The 24,676-nt window shown below is 59.2% G+C and overlaps 1 protein-coding gene across 2 annotated transcripts; it reads left to right on the top strand.

The window, feature by feature from the left end:
• The first annotated feature begins 8,086 nt into the window (after positions 1 to 8,086).
• Positions 8,087 to 20,724, top strand: WNT6 (Wnt family member 6). Of its 2 annotated transcripts, none has more exons than XM_057430265.1 (4): positions 8,087 to 8,304; positions 16,513 to 16,728; positions 19,548 to 19,849; positions 20,131 to 20,724. In XM_057430265.1, exons 2-4 carry the CDS (start codon positions 16,530 to 16,532, stop codon positions 20,590 to 20,592), a joined length of 963 nt encoding a protein of 320 aa, XP_057286248.1. In that variant the 5' UTR covers positions 8,087 to 8,304; positions 16,513 to 16,529; the 3' UTR covers positions 20,593 to 20,724. The 2 variants fall into 2 exon arrangements, with proteins under 2 accessions (XP_057286248.1, XP_057286247.1); XM_057430264.1 differs by having other exon boundaries at positions 8,096 to 8,304; positions 16,508 to 16,728.
• The last annotated feature ends 3,952 nt before the right edge of the window (positions 20,725 to 24,676 follow it).

Raw genomic sequence — 24,676 nt, 5'->3', positions numbered from 1 at the left:
ATGCCCTGTGCAGCTGCTGGCAACCCAGACAGAGGCATGTTTGGTTTGTCTTCACACCAGGGAGAGCATGGCACCAGCTCCTGCCTCAACGTGGTGCAGGCCAACCTGTCCAGCCCTCAAGCAGGGCTCTGCTGCAGTGGTGTTTGGGGCCATGGTCGCAGGGCATGTCCCCTCTGACCAGCCTAGCACTGCCACGAGGTCCTGGAGCCATGGAGCAGGGTGCTGCTCTTCCCAAATGTCACTCCTGGGGCAGCAGTGACCGTGCCTCTGGCTGGAACATCCAACCTCTGATCATTAACCACCCTTATCGGATGGTGGGTTCAAGGTCCTGACCAGGGAGGTCTTGTCCCCAGGTTGGGCAGGCAGCTCACAGCACAGAGTGGCTGCTTTCCCCCTCAGATCCTCCCTGGGGGACGGGGATGTTCCGGGCCGGGCTCCCGGCTGGTGCCTGCTGTGCTCCCTGCCAGTGGTGCAGGGGCTGAAAGTGCAGGACCCAGGCACCCCTGTGCCGGCAGACACAGGAAGGCACCGAGGCTGAGGGAACCGCAGCCAAGCGTGAGCGCCTGCCGCCACCTCATGGCTGATCACAGCCAGCTCTCGAGCTCGCCCTGCCCCAGCCGGGCAGGAGCCGCGGCAGCGGCGCAGCCGGGCCCCGGTGCCAGTTCCAGGCCGGCACCCTGCGGCTCTGTCTCCCAGCGGCTGGAGACCCTTCCGCCGCTCCTCGCCTGTGTGGCCGCTTTTATCCGCACTGGAGAGTGGGACCCCGCCGCCTTTTTCTGTTTAAAGCCATTGCCCCTTGCAAAAACAGTAAAAACGACAGGCCCTGGTAAAATGTCTTTCTTATATATTCTTTATATATTGGAAGTCTGCAATAAAGTGTGCCCAGAGCCTTCTCTTCTCCAGGTTGAACAACTCCAGCTCTGTCAACCTTTCTTCATTGAAGAGGTGTTCCAGCCCTCATCTTTTTTTTGGTGACCCTCCTCTAGACCTGCTCTAACAGGTTCATGCCTCTTTTGTGCTGAGGACCCCAGGGTTGGACACAGTACTCCAGGTGGGGTCTCACAAGAGCAGAAGGGAGGGGGAGAATCACCTCCTTTGATATGCTGGCCATGTTTCTTGTTTTGCAGTCCCAGATGTGATCAGCTTTCTGGGCTGCAAGGCACGCTGCCACCTCATGTACTAATTTTCAACCACTAGTATCCCTATGTCCTTCTTCACAGGGCTGCTCTCCACCCATCCATCCCTCCATCCATCATCCCTCTCTCTCCCAGCAGGTACTGGTACTGTGGTTGGTTCTATGAGTGCAGGACCTCGCACTTTGCCCTGTGGAAGGGCAGAGGCTTCACCACCGCAGCGCCTGTGGGAGCGCGGCGGCTCCCGGGGCCGGTTGTCGCTGTCCCCGCAGCCGGCCCGTAGGGGTGGGGTGTGTGTGTCACCGACAGCCCGGATCGTTCCAGCTGCCGCCGCTAGGCTGTGCTCCCCGCCCTCGGACAGGGGGCGGCGGCCGGGGCTCCGCCGGGACCCGGTGCCAGGGCTGGGGAAGAGGCCGAGGAAGGGGGTGGGGTGGGGTGAGTCACCCCCTTCCCCCAGAGCCGCCCGGCGGGGACTTCCGAAGGGAAGCGGCCTGGCCGTGACACATCCGCAGGCAAAGGATGCCGCGGGGAGCCGGGGCACCGCCAGCTCCCGGGGTGTCCCGCAGTGCTCGGCCAGCCACAGTCCCACCTTGCGACGAGCGGGGCAGAGGCGAGAGGGCAAACGCTGCGTTTATCATGGGGACCGCGGCTGGGGGTGGTAGGTCCCATCCTGTCTGTTCCTCTGCCCCAGGCACGCTGCCACTCCACTCATCCCTCAGTGGCACCAGCAGGTCCAATCTCACCTCACTGGTGAGACCTGCGGGTGCAGAGACAGGCACCATGAGACCCCCTCGCTGTACTACCCCTCAACCCATCCACCACACACTGCTCATGAAGGGTCCTGACTGCTGGGACAGACTGACCTCTTCTTTATGTGACTTGTGCTGTGTCAGCCGGGGGCTAGAAACTTTTCCCAGGGCTGAATGCACTAACCCCTATTTGCTCTCCCCCAGTGGAGGGAGAAGAGGAGTGTCCCATGGGAGGGCATCCCCTGACTCACCCCCAGGAAAGCCCAGGCTGTGAGAAGTCTGAGCCCCTGATCCCAGGGACTGTAAATAGCGTTTAACTGGAGATGGCCTGTCACGCCAGCTGTGTGTCACTACACTGTCACTGCTTGAGTCATGAGCTATGCTGGGGCCAGTGGGGCAGCATAGGGGGGACATGGGGAGATCGAGAAGGATGGGACAGATCCCAGACCTGGAGACAGCTACTCTTGTCCTCCATAGAGGGTTCAAGTGGGACCCTCTTGTGCCTCTCTCGAAGGTCCCCATCTCCTTGTTTCCCCTTCTCTGACCCCTTAGATCTAGACAGGACCCTGGGGGTAGGACAAAGCTGTTGCAATGAGAGGTAAATCAACCACCATGATAGGGTGTGTGTCCCCCACGTTGGGCTCGTCACCCAGCAGCGAGATCTGCTCTGGGTTCCCCCTGCTGTGTGCCCCGTGGGATCCTGGCAGGCCAAGACCTTTCCCTGAGGACGTGGGAGCGGGATGTGGAGTGAGCCCTGGACTGGCGGCCTGTTATCACAAGGAGGCAGCCCCAGGCTGCAGCCCCAGGCTGCTCTCAAGTGGTCTTGGCTGATTAGTGACTTCAAGTGCCTACAGAGTTATTCTAAGTCAAGTAGGCAGGATGGGACCCGACCTGGGACCAAAGAAATCAGTGTTGGGCTTTGCTGGGGCATACCCCATCACCTCTGCTCCCCACCAACCCCACAGTGATGAGGAGGTGTCTCCCCTCCAGTTGCTCTCCCTGTCCCTTACTCTTCCTGCAAAAGGCTGTTTGCTGCAGCCCAAACCAAACCTGATTTTATCTCCTGACTCCAGTTCCCTTGGCTGTGGGCCACGGTCGATGCCTCCCACGCAGCCCATTTGGGGACCCGCGCACAGAGCAGGCTGTGTACGCTGCCACATGACATCATGTTTACAGCCTGCGGGGGCCCAAGGACACCCCCTCCCAGTGGCATCGCTCCAAGCACAGGCAATGTGTGTTCTGCCTGTGGCTGGACAGATGGACATGTGGACAGTGGCAGGGAGCAGAACTGGCCATAATACCATGTCTACCTGAAGAGGGTGGTTTCAGCTTCGCACTGCAAGCTGGTCCCCCCCGGCCTCAGTTTCCCCTCTGGGCAGTATAGAGCAGATCCCGTGCTAGCAGCAAGGGTGTACTGCTGCAGCAGCACAAGATCAGGCCCTCAAGCTGTTGTGCAGAGAGAAAGGCAGATTTTTTTTCCCCTTGGGACATGGATGTTCCCTTCTCTCCCAGGACAGAGCTGTGCCCTTTCTGCTGCTGAGGCTGTTGGGAAAGAGCAACAATGTCCAGGGTCACAGGGGCTCGCTATGGAGTGCTAGGGCCATCCATCCATCCATCCATCCATCCATCCATCCATCCATCCATCCATCCATCCATCCGTCCATCCACACTTGCTTGCAGCTTTCTATCTCACAGCCATCTCTCCATCCATCTACTGAGCTGCCTATGCACTCACCCATCCATCCCTTGACAAGCACCTGCATCACTCTTCCCATCCATCCTCACAACTACCTGCCTGTCCATCCAGCTAATTGCCCACGCATCCATCCATCCATCCATCCATCCATCCATCCATCCATCCATCCATCCATCATCTGCCTGTTGGTGCTCGAGTGATGCCCAGCCACCAAACAGCCCTCCTCAGAGTTACAGGGACATGTGTGTGGGGGGGGACAATGCAGATCACCATGGTCAGGGATGCCCTGGTCTGTGTCCAGCCACGGGGCAGGGGCTGGGAGCGCTGGCCAGGAGGAGGCGGGGGACACGTCTAATTTAAGAACAGGCCCCACTGTCGCTGTCAGCGCCGGGCAGCTCTGATCTGGGGACAGGTCCTCATCAGCTCTGCTCACCGCCCGCCGGCCTGACATGAAAGGGCTCTGTGCCCCGATAAGGCCCCAGACACTCTGCCCCAGAGATGGACAGCACTGCAGCCAAGCCTGGGGGACCCCCAGAGAGTGAGCCCCAGTGTAGCTGTTCTCAGATTCACTGTCACCCCAACATCACCGGGCTTGTGTGTTTGTGTCAGTCAAGGAGCTCAGCCCCTGGGGCTGCCCTCTGCTTTGCTCCCCGGATCATGCTCTGTGTCAGCATGAATTCTCACCAGTGACATGACCAGGGAGGGCTCTGTCCCACAGCTGCCCCCAGCCACTCCACTGGCTATTGTCCTGCACCGAAGTCCCCCGGCTGCGGGCAGCCGCGGATGGGGACCATGTTGTTTTAATAAGATCATTCTCCTCCTGCCGTGAGGTCGCAACCCCAGGCTTATGACATCACAGCGCGCTGCCATGGAGATGCTGGGATGTCACAAACACAGCTCGATGACCTCACTGCAGGAGCAGGAGATGGGGCCAACCTGGGTTTGATCGCCAATGTCCTCGGGAATAAAGGAGGGGAGGGATGCTGGGAAAGTATGCGGCTGCTGAGCGCCGGGGTGTTTGGGTTGGAAATCGCCGCGCTTTCCCCTCAGCAGGAAAGGCCCGTTCCTTCCTCCCCCCATCTGCTCCCTCCCAGAGGCCAGACCCCCCCAGCCTTGTGGCTCTGGGGCAGGGGGGCTGAAAGAGTGAGGCACCCCCATCCCTGCTCTTGGGGCCATGCAGTGAGGAGTGACAGCCAGGGCTCAGTGCAGAACAGGGGTGCCAGCTTAGGGGTAGAGGTGGCTGTGCTCCTGAGCAGGATGGGGCACTCAGGGGGTGCTTTGTCCCGGGAGCAGGATGGGGACCACTGGAGATGCTGTCACATGGGGCTGGGTGTCTGTGAGAGTCTTCTCTTCCCCAGGGGAATCCCAAAGCTCTGCTGCTACTCTGGGACATTATTCCCCTTCACAGCACCCTGCAGCTGGACCCAAAAGCACCCTTCAGCCCTGCTCAGTAACACAACAGCCATCCCCTCCCCAGCCCATAACCAGCAGCACCTCCTGGCAACCAGCCCCCACTGCCCTATCAACCTTCCCGTCTGCAGTGCAGTTCTCCATCCTCCACACACAGACCCTGCCACTGGGGAAACTGTGGCTGGCTGGGGGGACACCGTCCCCCTTTCTCTCTGCTGCAGGGGTGCAGGGGTGCCTGCTCCCCCCTGCATCCCTCATCATTAATTTCCATCAGTGGCCAAGCAGGGCCGGGGCTGCCCGGGGGTGGCCGAGGAACACAGCGCTTTCCCCTGATAGCAAAAATAAATACATTAAAATTCTTGCAGGAGGCAGAAGAATGCGGGAAGGCAGGAAAAAATTGTTTTATAATTTGTAATAACACAAAAGCCGGGGGGGGGACTGTCAAGCTGCAAGAGGCAAGGGAAGGCAGAGACAAAGGACCAGCTGTGGTGGAGAAGGCTGCTTAGGAGTGGTGGTGGCATCCCGTCACTCATAGCCCTCACTCATTGTCACCACTGTGGCCTTGTCCCCTGAAGGATGTGGCCCTTTGGGTTTTGTTGCAGAAAGGCGGGTTTGTGTGAACAAACTCCTGGGGCTGGGGATGCAGGCAATCACCCCCATGGCTGCTGAGGAAGGTCTCAGCCTTTCTGTGCCTTAGTTTCCTTGCCAAGGAGGGATTTTTATGGAACTGGGAGAAATCTGGGAGGCAGGGACAAACCCTGGGCACTCCTCTGGGCCCCAGACCCCGGTGCAGGCACAAAGCAAGGACCCTGGCTTTGTCTATCCTTTCCCACCAGCCCCTTGCAGGGGTTTTCACCACAAGGGCAGTTCCCATATAGGTGCTGTGAGCATCACACCCCTGGCCCCTGCCTGCCTAGCACAGAGCTGGGACATGATAAGGCGAGTTGCTGTGCGCCAGCCGCACCTGCTCACCGGGATGGGGCTCCCCCTCCTCCCGCTCCCCTCTTCGGGGCAAAATCAAAGGGATTTTTCTGCCCTTAGGAAATCAGATAAAGGCTTCTCACCTGCCCCGTGCTGCCTTTGCAAGGGGGCCGGGCTCGCAGGGTGGGGGGACAACAGGCACTTTCAACACGCTGGCAGATGAGCTTTGTATTGCGGAGAGCCGCTGCGGAGCTCTGCTCTCAGGGGTGCTGGGCACAGTGTCAGCCTGTTCCCAGACTTGGCAGGGATGTCCCCTCCCCAAGAGCTGCCTGTTGCTGACTCCCCCCCCTTGATTCGAGGTGATGGGGCTCCTGTAGGGCAGGTAGAATGGAGCCTGGTGGATGAAAGCAAAAGGCAAAAGGCACCAGCCATGGTGCAGCAGCAGATTCAGTGTGCAGGTCATGGAAGGTACCTGTGTCCCTGTGCTTCAGCCAGGACAGTTCAATCCTGGTCACCATGCCAAGGGTGTAGAGTGGGAGCCCAGTCCCTGTGTGGGAGGGCATGGAAGAAGCAGGTGGGAAACCTCCAATGGTGGTGGGAGTCTCTTACCTCCTGTGCCCAGGAGAGAGAGGAAGATCGTGCCAAGAAGCAGATATAACCCGAGTCATTCACAACTGAATGCTGCTGGTGGAGAGTTAACATGCCTGAGAGAAGGGGAAAAGCCACTGGTGATGGGGCACTGGGATCAGTGAAGTGCAAGCCAGGGGCTGGAGATGGGGGATGGTACCCTCCCAGGAAGGGGGACAGTCTGAATCACTGCTGGAGGGAAGTTTGGGCTCAGCAGCTGCGAGGGTGCTGTTTTGCCCGTTGCTGGTGGCAGATACCCCGTTTCCCTTGGGGTAAACCTGTGGGCTGACTGGGTGCTCAGCAGATGTGGGTGCAGAGGTGGTTCAGGACCTTCCAGGGTGTCTGTCCCAGGCCCATGATCTGTGGCCTGGATGCTGCAAGGCTGAGAGCTGCAACTCCAAGCTCTACTGTGAGTGACAGGTGGTGCAAGAAGAATCAGACCCAGGGCCCTGGGCTGAGTCCTGAGAAACCATTCCTGAGGCTGCCTGGGAGGGAGAGAAAATTGGGGTGACAGCCTATGGGCACCATCTCCTCCTGTCCCCAGGCTCCCAGCCCTGGTGTGGCACCCTGCTACCTCCCAGGTCCCTGGGCTTCCTCCTGCCCCAGGCAACTCCTGCTGCCTACTGTGATCCAGTGCTGGGGGCTGTCTTCCTCCTGGGTCCCTGCTGCACCTGAGATGAGATCACCATAAACAAGCATACCCTTGCTGCGTTCTTCTCTCAGTCTCTTTGCTCCTGGGGCATTCTCCCACTGTCCATCTTCATGTCCTCCTGCCCCAGGGATGTCTCCCCAGAGGAACTGTAGCCAAGTGCTGGGAGCTCCTTGGAGGTGGTGGTCACTCCTCCAGCATCCCCCAGCAGGACAGACTGGCTCGAGGGCAGGAAGGACTGTGGAGCCAGGCTTGTGCCAGGTGGACTCAATACAGGGGCAGGGATGTGCTCAGAGGGAAGGCAGGGATGCCAGGTTTTGGCAAGGCCATAACAATGTTGTCAGGGTCGTGCAGGAGAGTGATGGGAAGGTGCCAGGGGGCACCTTGAGGCCGGGTTGGATTTGGCAGGGCCTCACCAGGACCCCGAGTGGAGCCAGTCAAGGCTGTGCCAGGTAGGGTCCTGCAAGGGCTGCGGGGCTGAGCTGGTCTGTGCCAGGAGAGGTTGTGCCAGGCAGGTCGGTGGCAGGTCCCCGGGGCTGCGGGGGATAGGGCTGTGCTGAACAGAAACCGCTAAAAGGGGTGCACGTCCAAGCACCGTGGCGGGAAGTGGGGCCGGACAGGCTGCTGCCACCGTCCCCGTGCTGGAGGGTGCCCGTGGCCGCTGCCGTGCCCACGCCGCGGTCGTGGCTGAGCGCCGGGAGCCGAGCCTGGCACCCAGGAGTCCCCCCGCCCGGCCCGCCCTGTCCGTCCCCTCGGGCTCCGGTTTCCCTGTCGGAGGCAGATGCTTTCGCAGCCCCGTCCCTCCTCCTCCTTCGCCGGAGCTGCCTCCGCGCCGCACTCCAGCCGCCCGGAGGTGCCTGCCCAGCCCAGCCCAGCCCCGCCGGCAGCGGTGCCCGCCCGCCCAGCCGGCCCGGCAGAGGGAGGCAGCGGGCACCCAGCCGCCGGGGTCCCAGCCGGACCCTCGAGGCGGCGGCGAGCCCGGCTGCCCGGCTCCCCGCGGGGGGCGCGGAGGGGGCTCGGTGCTCTCCTCAACCCTGGCAGGATGCTGCCTTCCTCCCGGACCCAGCTGGGGCTCTTCTTCATCCTCCTCTGCCCCGCCAACATCATCGGGCTCTGGTGGTGAGTAGGACATCGCTCGGTGGGTGCAAGAGGGTCCCTCGGTCTCCAGGGGTGATACCCTCGCCCAGCTTGGGGACAACTGAGTGCCCTACACCCAGGGCAACCCTTTGGTGGGAACTGCTGCTCGCTGGCCAGGAGGATCCAGATCGGGGGGACCCCCAAGCTCTGGGGGTTCAGGCACACGAGCGTGTCAGGGACAGCAGGCGGGAGAACCCCTAGAGGTATGGGATATCCAGGACCTGTGGAGAGAGCTGCCTCCCCGCATCCCAAGCCCGGAGCCTGGGAGGGTTGTATGCCTGAGGGGTGGGGAAGTGGGGGTAGGGGCCTCCAGACCCCTCCAATAAGTCAACTTTAATTAAAAGCCTGAGGGTCCCTACGGTGTCACCTCCCGAGCGGTGGCCTGGACACGGCGGGGACAAAACCCGTGTTTGTAATGGTGCCTTCATCAAAGGCAGACGGTGCCTTGCAGGATACCGGAGGGGGTGGGGGATTCATTACAGGCACAGAGCTGGGACCCAGCCTTGGAAAGCACAGGTATCTGTCGAAACATGAACTATTTAAATCTATTAAGAATTTCACCCAGCCTGTCTTTATCCGGTTTTAAGTGCTTAGATTCCAACTCCCCGGCGTGCCGTCCGGGCTATCATTCATTATCTGAGGCTATTCGTCTCCACATTGTCACACTCTTTTGACCCCTAAAATAAAGCTCTCCGTAAGCTTTTCCCCTCCCGGTCCCCTGCCTGCCCGCAAGTGATTTATTCCACAGCTCCATCCCCTTCACTAGCCCTGGCTCCAGGAGCGCAGGGCAGAAAGGGGAGGACTCACTGGGTATAAATTGTGCTGTTATGGTCAGATGTACACCAGCTGAGCTTGGTCCTGGAGCCCAAGTGCTGTGTTTATTGCCAGGGAAGGTGTTAACGTGGGTCTAAGAGAGGTTTACCTTGTTTTTTTTTTGTGTTTTTTTTTTTTTCACTGGAGGAGAGAGCCAGGTATATCGAGCCCTGGCAGGCATAGGGTGCATGTAGGGGACTCCCTGCTCCCTACCACCTGTGCCATGCCGGGACACAGTCCCTCCTGCTGCCGAAGAACAGCTGCTTTTCCTTGGCTAACTTTTGGACTGCTGCTCTGCACACACGGCTGTGATACTGACATACTGTCCCTTCAGCTCTCCCTGCTTTCTCTGTCCCATCCACACTAACATCCAGCTGGTGAGCCCTCACCCCTAAGCTCATGCCCCACACTCCAGCTCTGGGAACATGGGTGCTATCCTGCCCGTGGCTGGAGTGGGCAGGGGTGAAGCAGGAGCTCACTTTTCCTTCAATTTGGAGGGCAGGCAGATGGCATCGGGAAGGGCAGACTGCTGGTGTTCCTCTGCCGTGTGCCCCAGCTGCTTAAAGCAGCATTTTGCTGTAGAGCCTGGGTCCTGCTGGTGCTGTGACCACGCCGTGTGTGTGCTGGCAGTGCCGGCTTGGGGAAATCAGCAGGATTTGGCAGAGGAGGGCAAGGGGTCAAACCCTTTAATTGAAGAATACTAACCCAGCTGCACGCAGCGAGGCCGAATGCACTGGGCAGCAGAGCAGCCACAGAGGCAATCACCAGCATGCGCTCTGCTTCGCTCTGGAGCCCGGAGCCAGCGAGCCAGGAGGAGGTGATGTGTGGATGAGGCCACTAGCACCACCAAACGGGTGTGGACAGGGGACTGGAGCAGCGGCTGATTCACGAGCTGCTTCCCCCAGAGTTTGGGTTCTCTGGCCCCCGGCTGAGATCATCCCACATTTCCAGGGAGCTCTTCCCATGCAGGGGAGAGAGGTCCTGGCACTGCCTGGCCCTTTGTGCCAGATCCAGTCATCTTCCCACATGCCTGCTCCCGGTACCCATCCCCTGTTCCAGGTCTGGGTAGAACTGGTGTCTGTAGGATCTGCTTTTGGTGAAGAGGGGTTCGGGGGTGCAGCTCTGTGTTGTGCCACGATTCCTGGAAACCCCAGGATTGGTGGCATTGGTAGAGCAGTTCTTTGTTCTCCCTGTCACCAACTCATAGGGACTTAGTAGCATTCCTCCATGTGTGCATATCTAGACACCCATGGGTGCTTAGCCAAGGGGCATATTCCCCTGGGCAGGAGAGAAAGGTCTTTAACTCCCCCTCATCTCACCCCAGGCTGCATTGGCTGTGCAGTAAGGGGGGATGCAGGGGCTGTCTGTTTGAGGCATTTCTTTCCCATGCTGGTGACAAACTGGTCTGTGAGAGTGGCATGGAGGGGCTGAGTCCCAGAGGGCATGGTCCCCAGCCCAGGCACACAGTCGGGTTTGGCCACCCATGGGTGGTAAGTGCACCTGTTGGGATCCTGGCAGATGGCTGAATCTACAGAGGAAGGTTTGGGTGTAATGTATGAGCAGTGACATCATGCTGGTACATTGTAGCCAGAGAAGGAGCATCCTCCCTGTGGATGGAGCATCCTCACTGTAGGATGTCTCCAGAGGGCTCACTGAAGATACAGTCACCCTTGTCCTATACCCCTGTGCCTAAGAAGTGGCAGAGGGACAGCAGGATGGGTAGACACATGGATCTTTCCATGGCAGAGGTGAACAAGCTGTGGTCACTGTCATTCAAGTGCTGCTGGTCCCTTGGTTAGTGCCAGGCTGCAGGGTATGGGCTTGCCTTGCTCCCACAAGCCCTGCAAAACCTCTTTCTTCCTCCTACCCTCATCTTTTCATGGTTCTCACCTGGCTCTTTGTGCAAGAGTAATTCCTCCCAGATAAGGACAGGCAGAGACTGCCTGGGGCAGGGATATGGGGCAGGCAAACCTGGTGTCTCAAGAGCCCCAGGCAGGTTGAGGGCAGGATTTCATCTGAGATCGTTTGTGGTTGGGCTGTGCTCGCAGGGAGGCACTGTGGGGATGGGACAGACAAATCTGGCTTTCCCAATGCTGCAGCGGCCATCATCAATTTGTGGGCATGACCAAGAGCAGCTGGGAGGTGGAAGAGAGAGCAAAAGGGAAGATCATCCCAAGTGAGATGTGCTCCACTCCACCTATAGGTATGAGGGATGGACCCCGCCTTGCATCGTCTTCCCATGCATGCACATGTGCAGTGTATCTCCAGGTTTCCATGGGGCTCCATCAGAAGAGCTCAGGGAGGACCCATGCGTCAGCACTCGTGGTTGCACCCTTGCTCAAGGAGGTCCCAACCCTGCACCCCCAAAAGCCACATACCCACAAGAGGGTTTCATGTGGGTGACCTCCCCTTCCCCTCTGCTGCCCCAAGCAGCATCCACACTGCGCAGAGCCTGTAAGAGACTGTAGGGCCTTGGGGTGAGGATCATGAGTCACCCCCTGGGCTTGCTGACCAACACCCATCAACCCACAGCCCACAGCCCCCCATGGTGCCCAGCAGACTGGGCTGCCCAGTCATCACGGGCATGCCCTCACCCCTGGAGCAGTGCCTTGCAGGCAGCAAAGCACCTCCCAGCATGGGAACCCCTGCCTGGCACCATCTCCCTGTGCCACTTCTAGGGCAGCTGCTGACTGGCTGGGTTCTTCAAAGGGAAAATGTTTCTTTACGCTCTTTGAGATGGCACTAGCCCCGGAATTGGGCTACCTGTGTCTCTGCCAAAGACAGCTGGGCTTTCCCCTGTGCCATCCCTTGTTCCTGCTCCTGGACACCTCAACTCTCCCACTGTAACATCCAGGGTACCCAGCCCTGTCTTGCATGTGCCCCAAGCTGGAGGGCTCGTCAGAGCTTTGCAGCAGAGGCTTGAACTCAAATCCCCTTCATGCAGGAGTGTGTTGTGCAGCACTGGGAACACCCCAATATTGGCTCAGGATTTGCAGGGTCCTGCCACCACGTTTTGGTGGCACCCACATTTGGGCATATGTTAGCCCAGCCTTTGTGCCTCCATTAGCACCCAGAGGAAGGATGCAGTGACCGCGGGTGGGTGGACAGCTTTCTTGGACCTCCAGGGCTTAGACCTGGCTTTGGGACCACCATCTCTGTGGATATGTGCTTCCTCCATCCCCCTGGTACCCACAGCACAAGCTTGGGCAGTTCCTGCCTGCGGGCACCTGGCCTCAGCATGACCTTGCAGCAGGCAGGTCCATGGGTTGATGCTGTGCCACGCCAAAGCCTCTTTCTTTTGGGCAGCTTCCCAGCTGTTTGCATGCCATCTTTACCAAGGAGGTGTGAGGAGGAGGGCAGGGAACAGGGTCCCCCTGCTCTCCCTGTCCCATGGCATTTCCCATTCCTTGGTGCCCCTGGCACTGCTCAGCAGCTGTGCCCTGGCCATGCCACCCATCACAGTGACTTGCTGCTTACTCACACCTCAGCTCCCCTGTGTGCCTCCTGCTCCTCTTTCCACACCTGGCTGCCCGGGTTAGTGTCAGCACCCACACATTGCCCCAGGTGAGGGGCCGGGTACCTGTTGTGCGCCTGCGCGGGTTGAAAGGGAAGCTGGATGGGTGAAATCCATGTGCGTGTCCCCTCGCCCTGTTTGCACAGCTTGGAAGGGGACCAGCTCCCGCCAGGTCTGATTTCCTTGCAGGGCTGTCACTGACACCACTGAGTGGGATGTGGGGTGACCTGTCACCTCAAGGATGGAGCTCAGCTCTCCAGGGCTGGCATCCCATGGCTCTTGCCTCTCCAAAATAGGGTGGAAGTGCCTATGGGCTCCGGGCAATGAGATGGGTACCCTGGCATCCTGCATCCCCTTCCTGAAGGCATTCAGGGGCTGGGATGAAAACCTGGATGCAAGGCAAGCCATCCAAGGGGACCTTTGCCACCCCACAGCAGGGTCCGCTTGCCACACAGAAATAGCCAGGCAGCAGTAAACAATGGGTGCCAGTGCCTCATGGATCTGGCATGGCATAACTGCCACTCTTCCTCGGGGTTTCAGGGCCATCAGGAGCATAGGAGACATTTTTCCACCTAAGATGTGGGTGCTGTTCATGAAGGCTGGCCATCCTCTTCCTCATCACATGGCTCTGCCAGCCCCTTTCCATCAGCTTTCTGCAAACCAGGACCCCACTGGCTCTCCTTGATCACATTCTGTTGGCAGGTGCCAGGAGAAGCCCTGCTTCACACCAGCCCCATGTCTGAAGGGGAGATGGGAACTCGTGACAGGTTCCTTGGTCTATAATTTTGGCTGCGAACCACACTGGGACACACTGAGGCTCCAAAACAGTGAGGTGAGCTGGAAAAGCTGGTGATGACGGCAACTGGGAGCCCCTGGCTCTGTTGCAGTGACGACAGCATCCAGAGTACAGGGGTTGCATCAGAAACCCCAGTGATTCCTATTTTCCGTGTGTCACCTGGACTGGTCCCAGGCTGCGTCTGTGGCAGCCGAAGGGGTGACAGCAGCAGGTTGGATGCAGGTTATAGCTCCTCTTCTGTGCTCCTCTCAGTTTCCCCTTTCAGCAGTGGGGGATGTTTCCCTTACACAGGGGTGCTGTGAATCAGGCCAGAAAGTGGGGCTCATTATCCTGGGTCTTTCTGGGGCAAGGTGGCAACTGCCTGGGGCATCAGGAGAGGGGTGCCAGGGGCAGCAGGAGGAATGCTGCCGAGGCACAGAGTCCGGCAGGGGGGTGCCAGGTGGGAGGCATTGGGTACCGGCGTGCCCTGGGCAGGCTGGGGGTAGCAGGGCCGGCGACCCGGTTTCCTCACCAGGGCAGGGGGAGGAGTGCCCGGCGGCAGAGGTGGGGCACCTTAATTGTAGATGCGGGAGGCCTTGGAGCAGGACAAGCTCAGGCAGATCTGGGCCCTATGCTGGAGCCCTTGCCAAAGCGGTAGCAGTTTGGCAGCATTTTTCTTGCCCTTGTCTCCCCCCATCTCCCCCCCAACCCCTCCAAAGCAAAACAGCTCTCGGGCTCCTGGCAGCCTCCCCGTGCCAGAACGCGAAGCCCAGCGGAAATTAACATCGCTCTGGACTTAGGCAGCCCACCCCACGCCTCGTCAGCCCGGCCGGGAGCTCCCGTTGGCCTCCCTGCAGACGGGACACGGGTGCGGACCCCCCCTCCGCCGGAGCCGCCCGCCGCCCCCCGGCCCCGCGGGGCTGAGCTCTTCTTCCCGGCCTGATGCGGAGGGCCGGGGTGAGCCGCAGTTCAGCATTTGATCTGATGGCCCCGGGGGGCTGGCGCATCGTTTTATATGAGTACAAAGAGTTGTCTCTTAATGAAAGTCCCATCCCGGCTGCCTTTTCTCCCCACACCACCGGAGCAGGAGGACAAACCTCTGCCATCTCACTGGGGGTGTCGGGAGCCCATGGTTCCCAAGGAGGGAGAGCTTAAACCCCAGCCTTGAGCCTTAAGTCCATCCCCATGGTCACCATGTGATAGGACTGGGCAGGCTTGCTGGTGGCTTTCCCATGCAGGCCTCAGTTTCCCCAGCAATGGGGAGCCTGTGCCATTCCACCACAGATCCATGATGCTGCCCCAGCCCTTTGCTGAGGCACCCGTGCATCATGCAGCAAAGGGAAACTGAGCTGTGGGAAGCAAAGGGAGATGCACTCTTCTCAGCAGCAGTGTGGGCTTGCCTCAGTTTCCCTGCTGGAGGTCACCTTTCCAGCCTGTGCCTCTAGATTGAGCTGTTTAACCCTTTAAACCTCCAGACAAAGCATAAAGACTCCTTTTTCCAGGCTGTGTGAGAGGGCACATCCTTCCCAAACCCAGCTGCGGTTTGATGGGCAGGAGATGCAGGCAGCATGGGAGTGTGATGTGGGGCAGGGGGGCCCTGGCAAGACCTCGAGCTTCAAACAAGGGGCTCAGAAGGGGTTTGCACTGGGGGCAGAGTGGCAAGTGAAGTCCTGCAGCCCTGCAGCTGCGGAGAGCAAAAAGGAAACCCAGAACACAGTTAAACACTGAGATTCAGCTTGTGATTTTCGAGCCCCTGGGGCTTGGCCAGACTATAAAGGTCTGGGTTTGGAAGCTGCAGCACAGCTGGTGCTCCCCAGTGAGCGAGGCAGCCAGCAGCACAGGATGCAAGGGCACTGCTCCCCAGGGGATCCCAGGGGATGTAGCCTTGTAGTCCTCAGGCACCCCAAAGCACAGGGGATGCTAAATGGATGCTGTGGGCATCCACAGCCAGGAAAATTTTGTTACTGAGCAGAACAAGCTCTGAGCCCACATGAGCAGTGCTGGAGGCAAGTGGGAGCTGAGTGGAGTGGTGTTTGGGGTGTGCTAAATTCTGGCAGCCCACGGCCATGCAATCTCCATGCCACAGGACAGGCAGTGTGGGCAGGAGGCTGTCAGCATGGTGTGCCTGCCCTTTGCCCGCTGCGTTCTGGCATTGCCCATGGAGGAGCTGGAACATCTCCAGCACGGGGCATGGTGCCGGCAGGATGCACAGCTGCACAAGTCATGCTGTGGAGGGCACTCCAGGCAAAACATGTGGGGAAAGAGCAGGAGTTTCTGCAGCCAGCGGCGTGCTGGCGAGTGTGGCGTCGTGCTCAGGCTTTGCCTCCCAGCCCCAAGAACCAGGCATCTTTCTCCATCTGTGCTGGAGAGGAAGAGCTGCCTCTGAACACAGGCCCAATGCAGAGTTGCCCTCCCACACTGGCATTGGCAGGGCTGGCAATGCCACCTGCATCCTTCCCTCTTGTGTCTGCCTGTGGCTCCCTTCCCCTGGGGCCGGTAGCAGGAGCATGGGAGCCTGGCCAGCAGCCAAGGGGCTTTATCATCAGCAAGGTCACTCGGCTCTTCTCCCACGGGGTAAAGCAGCAAGTACTCCTGGAGAGGAGGAGGCGCACGGAGAGCTGCAGCTGCACCGCGCATCGGTCACACCGCGATGCCAGGGCTGTGCCAGGTCAGCGCCAGACCCAAAGAGCAGGTGCTGAGCAGCACAGCATGTCTGCCATCCCCCACTGGGGACACCACCACATCACCTCCAAGGATGTCCCCAAGGGCTTTGGGATGTGGAGTGGCATGTGCAGCATCCTCCTCCAGGCAGCCCCACAGTTGGGGATCTCCCCCATTCCCTGCCTGACTGGGCAGGGCAAGGAGTCCCCTGGGTGCTGGCACACAGGTGCCACCCATACCTTTTGTCCTGCCTTCCCTGCATACCTCTCCTTGTCCCCTCGTCACCCAGGCTCAGCACTGAGCCAGCACTGCCCGATGGCCATGCTCCATCCCTGGGAGCAGGTCTGGCCGTGCCCCATCCCCACCCTGGTCTCTCCAGGCTCGGGTGCTGGTTTTTCTCTGCTCGATGTCCCCTCCTGCAGGGCAGTGGGGAGCCCCCTGGTCATGGACCCCAACAGCATCTGCCGCAAGACGAAGCGGCTAGCAGGGAAGCAGGCGGAGCTGTGCCAGCTGGAGCCAGAGATAGTGCAGGAGGTGGCCAAGGGCACCAAGCTGGGCGTCCGGGAGTGCCAGTACCAATTCCGTTTCCGCCGCTGGAACTGCACCAGCCACAGCAAGTACTTCGGCAAGATCCTGCAGCAGGGTAAGGCAAGCACTTCCTCTGCCTCCCATCTCCAAAAAAGCCTCCAGCCACCCGGTCGCGTGCCTCCCCGGGACTCCTGGAGCAGAGTCTGGGCATGCAGGCCTGTGAGTGTGTGTGATCTGTGTGTGTGTGTGTGTGTGCAGGGGGTTGCTCAGTGCTCTCCGGTGTAGTCACGCTGAGGTTTTACTGCCGGGACATGTCTCCCCGTGTTGTAATGAAGCAATTACCGATGCTCCCAGACAGTGCGGGGCTTCACAAAGCCCAAGAATGCACCCTTGTCTGGCAGTGATTTACTGCTCCCCCGGGACCCCGGGATGTGCTGAGGGAAGGGGCCCGGGTGGGAGGCAATGCACAGCAGCAGGGAGCTGCTCCTTGCCCATGGGTGCCCTGCACATCACTCCTCCTGGCCTGGGAGTCTGCACAGCAGTGCTTGCCCTTGTCCATGTGTCCCTGGGTAGGCACCGTGGTGTCACCCTGAGGGACAGGGTGGCAGGGAGGGATGGGCAAATCCTAGCCGGGTGGATACAGTGGTCCAAGCCCAGCCCAGCTATATCGAGGCCAGAGCAGGGGCAAAGCAAAGGGGCACCTGTGAGTTTGTAAGGGATGGGAAAGCACAGCCAGGCTCCCCAGGAACAGAGGCTGGGAGGTGGATAGGGAAGGGGGGTGTGAACTTGAAGCAGCTTGGGTTGGTAGGGCTACTTAGCAGGTGGTGAATTGAGTACTGCCCCTGTTCCCATGTTGGTCCCTGTGCTGGGATAGATGAAGATGCTGGGGCAAGCCCCAGTGTCCTCGGTCATCACACCTACTGGTGCATCTTGGGTATGCTCCTGAGCCTTGCAGGGGGTCAGGGTGGCCTCCATGGGGGTTTGGCAAGGGCAGAACACCCTGGGTACCTGCTGGCTGTGGGTACCAGTGAGAGGCAGAGCTGGATCCCCAGGGGAGACACCAACCCAGGCTCATTTAAGAAGCTGATTTGCAAGTGTGGGTTCCCCCCAGTGTAGGGAGGTGCATTCAGTTGACAGGCAGAGAGCCAGGGCACATGGAGAGCATACAGCCTCTGGAGTCACTTATTTTCACGCCAACCTGCCAGTGAGGCAGGTGGGATCTGTGCCAGGGAGGGCACCAGGCTGGAAGTGGGGTGGTGCCAGGTTGTCAGGGCCAGACCATGATGGCTGATGAGCTGTTGGGTACCCAGAGCCAGGGGATGCTGAAGGAGCCACCATGGTCTTCTTAGCCCAGCCTCACTGCTGCGGTGGTGGAAATGGGCAATGTCCTGGCAACAGAGGCAAGTTTGGAAGCCCCTGGCACTCTGGGGACAAGGAACATCCCAGTTAGGGGCATGGAGGTTCTCAGGGGGCATTGTGAGTGTCAGGACCAGAGAGCTTGCCCTGCAGTGAAAGGCGCCAGCAGGCACCAGCCTCTTTGTAAGCCTGCAGGGACTGTACCCCAGCACTTTTGGTGTTCCCACCTCTCATTCAACAGCCTCTTTGTTCCAAGGATGCTGCAGTGGGCCCCAGTTCCCAGCCATGGCCTGCCTGGTGCAGTCACAGCCATCCACCTTCCCTCCCTGCGGCCAGTGCCAGGCACAGCATGCCAGGGCAGGCTGGTGTGGGGGCAGCCACGTGCCTGGAGGAGCTGTCAGAGAAGCGTCATCCCCCCGGGCCGTGGCTGGCAGGGTGGCACGGGGACCTCTGCCAGCTCTGGGCTGCCTGCCCAGCCTCTGCCAGCCCCAGGCAGCAGCAGGCGGGTGGTCGTGTGGCTTAGGGGGGGGCAGGAGGGCCAGGGATGTCCCCAGGGTGACACTGCTGGAAAGGTACCGGTGTGGCCAGGCCCTACCAACACCAGTGGGAATCAGCTTGTGGAGGAGCTACTCACGGAGCTCCTTTTCCCACAGACCCTCCAAAGACAGAGTTCTGGAGATGTAGGGATGGGGTACCCCCAAAACCACACCTTCCCCTCTGTCCCCATGCTCCAGGCAACCCCTGTGTGTTACCCCACCCCCCCCCCCACCCCCCCACGCCGGGCCAGCCCTGCCCTGGCATTCAGGTGGGCAGTGGTTTGCCTGGCACGGGGCGGGGGGAGCAGGGGAGCCCCCCGAGCAGGGCGCCGCACCCCTGCTGCCTGAATCCCCCGCTGGCTGCGGCTGCGAGCGGCAGGTCCGGGCAGGGGAAGGATGCTTGGAATTCGTGTCCCGGAGCAGAGAGAGACAGGAGCAAATACTAATAATAAATAATCCTGAAGGGTGGAGGCTGTGCCGGCGCAGGGAAGGGGGGCAGGCAGCACACCATGGCAAAGCGGGTATGGAGGGAGAGTGGGCAGCACAGCTTTATTGCTGTCACCTTGCAGAGGGGTGAGTGGCACCTGCAGTGTCCCTCACAGCACTTCTCTCCAGGTGCCAGCTTGCATCTGGGGATGGTATTTTTAATGCTTGGAGGACCATTGCAGGGCAGTGTGAGGAAGCTGTGGGTACCACCTGGTCTCCCAGGAACCCCTTGCTCTCCCAGCTTCCCTCTTTCCTATGGGGCAGCACCCGTCCTTGCAAAGGGAAGCAGGAAATTTGTTGCCCTAGGGCCTGGCAGCTGGGTGGAAGAACACCGGCAGGGCCTGGCCACGGCCCAAATTCTGCATATCTGCTTGCAGGAGACAGCACCAGGCAGCCCACTCCAGGATGGGTACATCACCCAGGAACAGCAGCAGACACAGACCAAGGGGGAAAAGGGAGGTCTGAGCCCCCATGGGATGTTGCTGGGGGGATGCTTTGCTTGCAGAGTCTTTGCCAGAGCTGACCCCACATCCCAGCCCTGTTTGTTCTCCTGCAGATATCCGTGAGACAGCCTTTGTGTATGCCATCACGGCAGCGGGGGTGAGCCATGCCATCACACAGGCCTGCAGCATGGGTGAATTGCTGCAGTGCGGCTGTGAGCTGACGCGGAGCCGGGCTCCCCCCTCACCCACGGCAGGTCCGGGCACAGAGGGCACAGCCTGGGAGTGGGGGGGCTGCGGGGATGACGTGCAGTTCGGCTATGAGAAATCCCAACAGTTCATGGATGCCAAGAGCAAGAAGGGCAAAAACGACATCCGAGCTCTTATTGACCTGCACAACAATGAAGCCGGACGCTTGGTAAGGTCCCCTCACTTCCTGCCCCTCCACAAGCATCTCCTGTGCCCCTACCCAGCTCAACCCTCCACCTTTATCTCCCCCAAGCCACATATCTGCACCAACTTTAGGTGAAATATGGACCAAATACCTTTCAGAAGCCTTTTGCAGGTGCTTTGGAAACACCCTGTGCCTCCCCAGACCCTCCCCTGGGCTAGGGCAGCACCAAGAGGCAGGGTTTTGGCTGGTGGTGCTGGGCAGGGAGGTGGGGGACCAAGGGCTGAGCATCACTGTCTCTTCCCCAGGCGGTGCGGAGCTACATGAGGACAGAGTGCAAATGCCACGGGCTGTCAGGATCCTGCACCCTGCGGACCTGCTGGCGGAAGATGCCCCATTTCCGTGAGGTGGGGGACCGCCTGCTTGAGCGCTTTAATGGGGCTTTCAAAGTGATGGGAGGCAACGATGGGAAAACCCTCATCCCTGTGGGTGACAACATCAAGCCTCCTGACAAACAGGACCTCATTTACTCAGCTGACTCGCCGGATTTCTGCTCGGCTAACCGTAAGACGGGCTCACTGGGCACCCGGGGCCGCATCTGCAACAGCACAGCCATGGACACCAGTGGGTGTGACCTGCTCTGCTGCGGGAGAGGGCACCGGGATGAGACTGTGGTGCTGGAGGAGAACTGCCTTTGCCGCTTCCACTGGTGCTGCGTGGTGCAGTGCCGCAAGTGCTCCGTCCGTCAGGAGCTCAGCCTCTGCATCTGATGGCCTGGGGTCAGGCAAGGACAATCTGGGGGGCCACCCCCACGCTCACGCTGCAGCCCCCCTTGGACACAGACAGGCTGTGCTGATGGCAGGGACAATGTGGATGAGCCCAGCTCTGCGCCCTGGGTAGTACTGGCTTCTCTGGGGGACAGTGTGGAGCTGCCTGGCACCCCCAAGGCCCCTGTGATGGGGGCTGCAGGCACAGAGCTTCCACTAATAAAGCTATTTAAAGCCAGTGTGGCAGAGCGCTTCCTGGGGAGGGCTGGGAAGCGCTGACCCCTGAAATAGGATGGTACCAGGCGGAGAGCTGTCCTGCCCCAGCTGTCAGTGCTAGTCAGCCATACTGCCTCCCGTCTCCTGTTTATGCTGGGTCCTGCCATGCTGGGACCCTTGGCAGAGCCCAGTTCATTTTGTATCCACTTGCTTTTTTCCATGGTTGCAGAGCCAGGAGATGAGTCTGGATGAGGGTGAGCTCTCTCCTGCCCTGCTCTGCAGCCCTTAGGCTGGGAGGGTGCTCTCCCATCACTCATGGCCACCATCTCTTGGGGATGACAGTCTGTGTCAAGACGCCAACCAATCTGGGATGTTTGTGATGTTTGTTCAAGACCCTTCCGCTCACTCCTCATGCAGGAGATGTGGCTAGCAGCCCTGATACCATGGTTATGGGCTATGAGTTCCTTGAAGGTATCCTATATACTTCTCACTGTCTTCAGCCACCATCGGTGTGATTCCCGCCATGGAGCCTGGAATGGAGAAGCACTTTGTGGTGCTTACACTGTCGGTTTGGTGGCATGCAAGGCATTTGCTTGGCATGCCGTGTGCCACGTGCAGCCTCACCTTCCTGGCACAGTGCCAGGCATGTCCTGGTAACCTGATCAGCCTGTGCCCCTCATGGGCAAACAGGGGGTGAGGAGCAGCCCGCCTGGCTGCCCAGCAGGGCAGGCTGCCATCTCTCAGCTACAGAGGCTCCAGGAATCTCCAAAGGGGCTCCTCCCATGCTGCCAGAAGCCCACCAGAACTGGTTTCTCTAGCCTTATGCAGCGTGGGGAATTGGGTAGCTGCAGAGGGGAATGTGTGTGTGCAGCACCCACTTGGCTGGCAATGGGCAGAGGAGCCCCCCTGGGATGTCTGCAGATCCAGAGCCTGGGCAGAGAGGTTCATACTACTGTGCCTGCCCTCCACACTGCAGCAAAACAGGGCATGAGGGCTTTGCCTGTCCACTGCTCTGCAAAAGGGCTACCAGGCAGGCAATGCCCCACACTAGACACTGCCAGGCAGGTCAGGAGTGGAGCTCGCAGTGCTGGGCATGCTGCAAGGTCAGAGGAGCTGCAGTGAGATGCTGCTGGTGATGCCCACCAGCAGGTCCCTCCTCACTCAGCCCAGGTAGCCAGCAGTGAAAGGCAGGAGAGGCAGGATGCCATTAACCATTAACTTAGCTGGGCAGGAGCCTCTAAATCCGTCATCTGCAGTTTCAGAGCTGGAAATTCCCTCCTGGCTTGACTGGGAGAGGGGAGGCACACGGGACTCCCAGGAACTCCCAGCCATGCACCCGCCCATGGGAATGCCTGGAGGGGTGTGAGCAGGGCTGGGTGTGTGCGAGTGAAGGTACCTGTGCATGCAAGCAGCTCAGTGTGCATGTGTGTGCACAGGTGAACACATCTACATGTGTTCACGGCAGTATGTGTGTGTGTGAGCTTGCATGCACACCCATCACTGTGCGTGTGAGCACCTCCTGGTTGTGCAAAGAAGTTGTCCCAAGTGCCTTCATGCATGTCTATGAATACAGGGCAAATTGTCAGTGTGTGTGCACCAACGACACCATCCCCGTGTGTGCCTGCATGCGAGCATGTTTGTTTGCGCGTGTCTCACTGTTTCTGCAGGTGTATCTGGGACAGGGAGGATGTGTGGGTGCAGAAGGGCCCTGTGGGAAGGGAGCTGAGGAGATGCAGGGTCTGTGTGCTGGGAGACTTGGGGAGCAGGTCCCTTTGAACTAGGAACACCAGAGTACACCTCAAGCCCTGGGTTGCCCATCAGGGGAGCTCAGTTTGGACAAGTCCTGTGAGTTACCCCTGCTCTCCCCTGGGGCCATCCCAAGCTGAGACCAGTTATACTGGGGGATTCTGAATCTGTGAGATCTGTGAGAGTCCTAGCTGAATCTGTGAGAGTCCTAGCTCTGACCTTCAGCAAGCTCCTTCTTGGGAGTCTGCCTCAGTTTCCCCACAATGGGCTACTTTCATGCTCGCAGTTACATAGACATAGCTCTGGAAGTCTGGGTCATGGGTAAACCTTAGGAAAGACAGGTAGTTCTTTTGAGTAAGGGTTCTGACCTGTGTCCTCTCTGCCATTGCCCCAAACCACAGAACCTGAAGGTTGGATATCACAAAAGATGAAACTCTGTAGGGGGAAGAAGTTGGACAATGGAGTTAGTGTGAGGGCAAGGAGTTATCTCTTGGAGAGAAGCACATGGCCACTGATTGTGGGGTGACTCCTCTGCATCCCCAGGGTATCTCATCACCCTGCTTGTGAGACCCTTGTGGTTGTGCAAACAAGTTGGCAGGTGCGTCTTGTTCCCTGCCCAGCTGGGGAGGAGGGTTTGCTGGGGGGGGGCTGCTAACTCCCCACCATTGCTCCCTGCTGTCCCTGAACTGGTAGAGCCAAATCCATTCCTGAGGTAGCCAGGAGTGGCCTTGGCATAGGCAGGTGACACCAGCAGCCAGGCAGGGACTGGATCTGGCCCAGTGATCTGGAGAGGGCTGAACAGTCAGCAGAGTCCCCAGCAATCTCCCAGCTCCCCAGACTCCCAGCAATGCCCCCAGCTGCCTAGACCTCCAGGCGCTCTCCAGGAGTTCCCCATCTCCTAGGAACCCGTACCAGACTCCTGCAAGCACGCCAGTATTTCCTAGGGGCTCCTAGTAACTCCCCAGAAGTGCCTCAAGAGCTCCCCAGGTTCCTACAAATCCCACAGCACTCCACACTCGTAGGAGCCCGCTGAACGCCCTCAAGAGCCCCCAGCTCTTAACCCGGAGGGGAGTGTGTCACAGCATCCTCACCGTCGCCCTGGCAACCCGGGATGCGGGGCGGGGCAGTCGGCGCGGCCCCGGGCGGCCGCCAGGGGGAGCTGCGGGACAGCACGGGGTGAACAGGGGGAGTATGGGGGGCAACGGAGAGTATGGGGGGCGAAGGGGTGGGTGGAGAACATGGGGAGTGTATGTGGTGGGCTTGGGGGGTCTGGGATGGGTGTACGGGGGGCAGGAGGGAGTGCATGGGTGGCTGTCCTGGGGAGTTTGCATGGGGGAGGGCAGGGTAGGAGGGCAGGAGTGGGTGGTGTATAGGGGGAATGTGCACTGGGTGCAGGAATGTGGGAGTGCACGGGGATTCACAGAGAGTTATACATGAGGACTGTGCACATGGGGGTGTATGTATATTGGTGTGCGTGGGGTTGTACATGGGAGTGTGCCTGTGAGTATGTATGAGCACCCCAATTCCCTTCCAGACTCTCAATCCCATGTTTCTGGGGGCAATGCTCAGGCAGGACTCAACTCTGAGAGGGATGGTGCGAGCCAGGGGTGCACAGGAGTGACTGTCTGGGTGATGTGGGAGTCCAGAGGGTATAGCTATGCGTGTGTGCGTGTATAGCCTACGTCCCTGTGCTGGGCAGTTTCATTGCAAAACTTTCAGGATGTTCCCAAGGGAAAAAGAGGAAGTTTATAATATTTGGGTTAAAAAAAAAGGAATCCCAAATCTCTGTAACATTAATGGCTTCATTCCATTTTTTTTTTTTTAATTTTTTTTTTTTTTTTCCCAAATGGGAAGAGCGCAATTTTCCCTTCAATTGCCCAAGTTGAAAACAGCCGGACACATTAATTCAATCAAACCTGGAAAAAACCCAGTCTCTGGACAGAGACCAAAAATAGAGTTGTTTCAGCCAAAAAAAGCAGCTTTTTAGAAAAGTTTGGAATAACACAGATAGGCCTACGAGGGGGAGGCTGAGAAACCCAGATACCAGCTCAGCTGAGGGAACGCTTGGACAGCAGCACCCGAAACTCCCAACAAACCCATTTCTCATGCTCACAGTTCCTCTGCT

Source organism: Pezoporus wallicus, unplaced genomic scaffold (assembly GCF_028554395.1).
Source record: "Pezoporus wallicus isolate ANWC-B61680 ecotype Strahan unplaced genomic scaffold, APGP_CSIRO_Pwel_v1 contig_5261, whole genome shotgun sequence".
Classification (NCBI taxonomy): domain Eukaryota; kingdom Metazoa; phylum Chordata; class Aves; order Psittaciformes; family Psittacidae; genus Pezoporus; species Pezoporus wallicus.
Note: the sequence above shows the minus strand (reverse complement) of the source record. Positions and strands in the feature narration are given on the sequence as shown.

Coding starts and splice junctions, on each gene's coding strand:
- WNT6 (XM_057430264.1), top strand. CDS start 8,228: ATGCTGCCTTCCTCCCGGACCCAGCTGGGGCTCTTCTTCATCCTCCTC. Junction 8,305..16,507: donor AACATCATCGGGCTCTGGTG/GTGAGTAGGACA, acceptor CCCCTCCTGCAG/GGCAGTGGGGAGCCCCCTGG. Junction 19,850..20,130: donor ACAATGAAGCCGGACGCTTG/GTAAGGTCCCCT, acceptor TCTCTTCCCCAG/GCGGTGCGGAGCTACATGAG.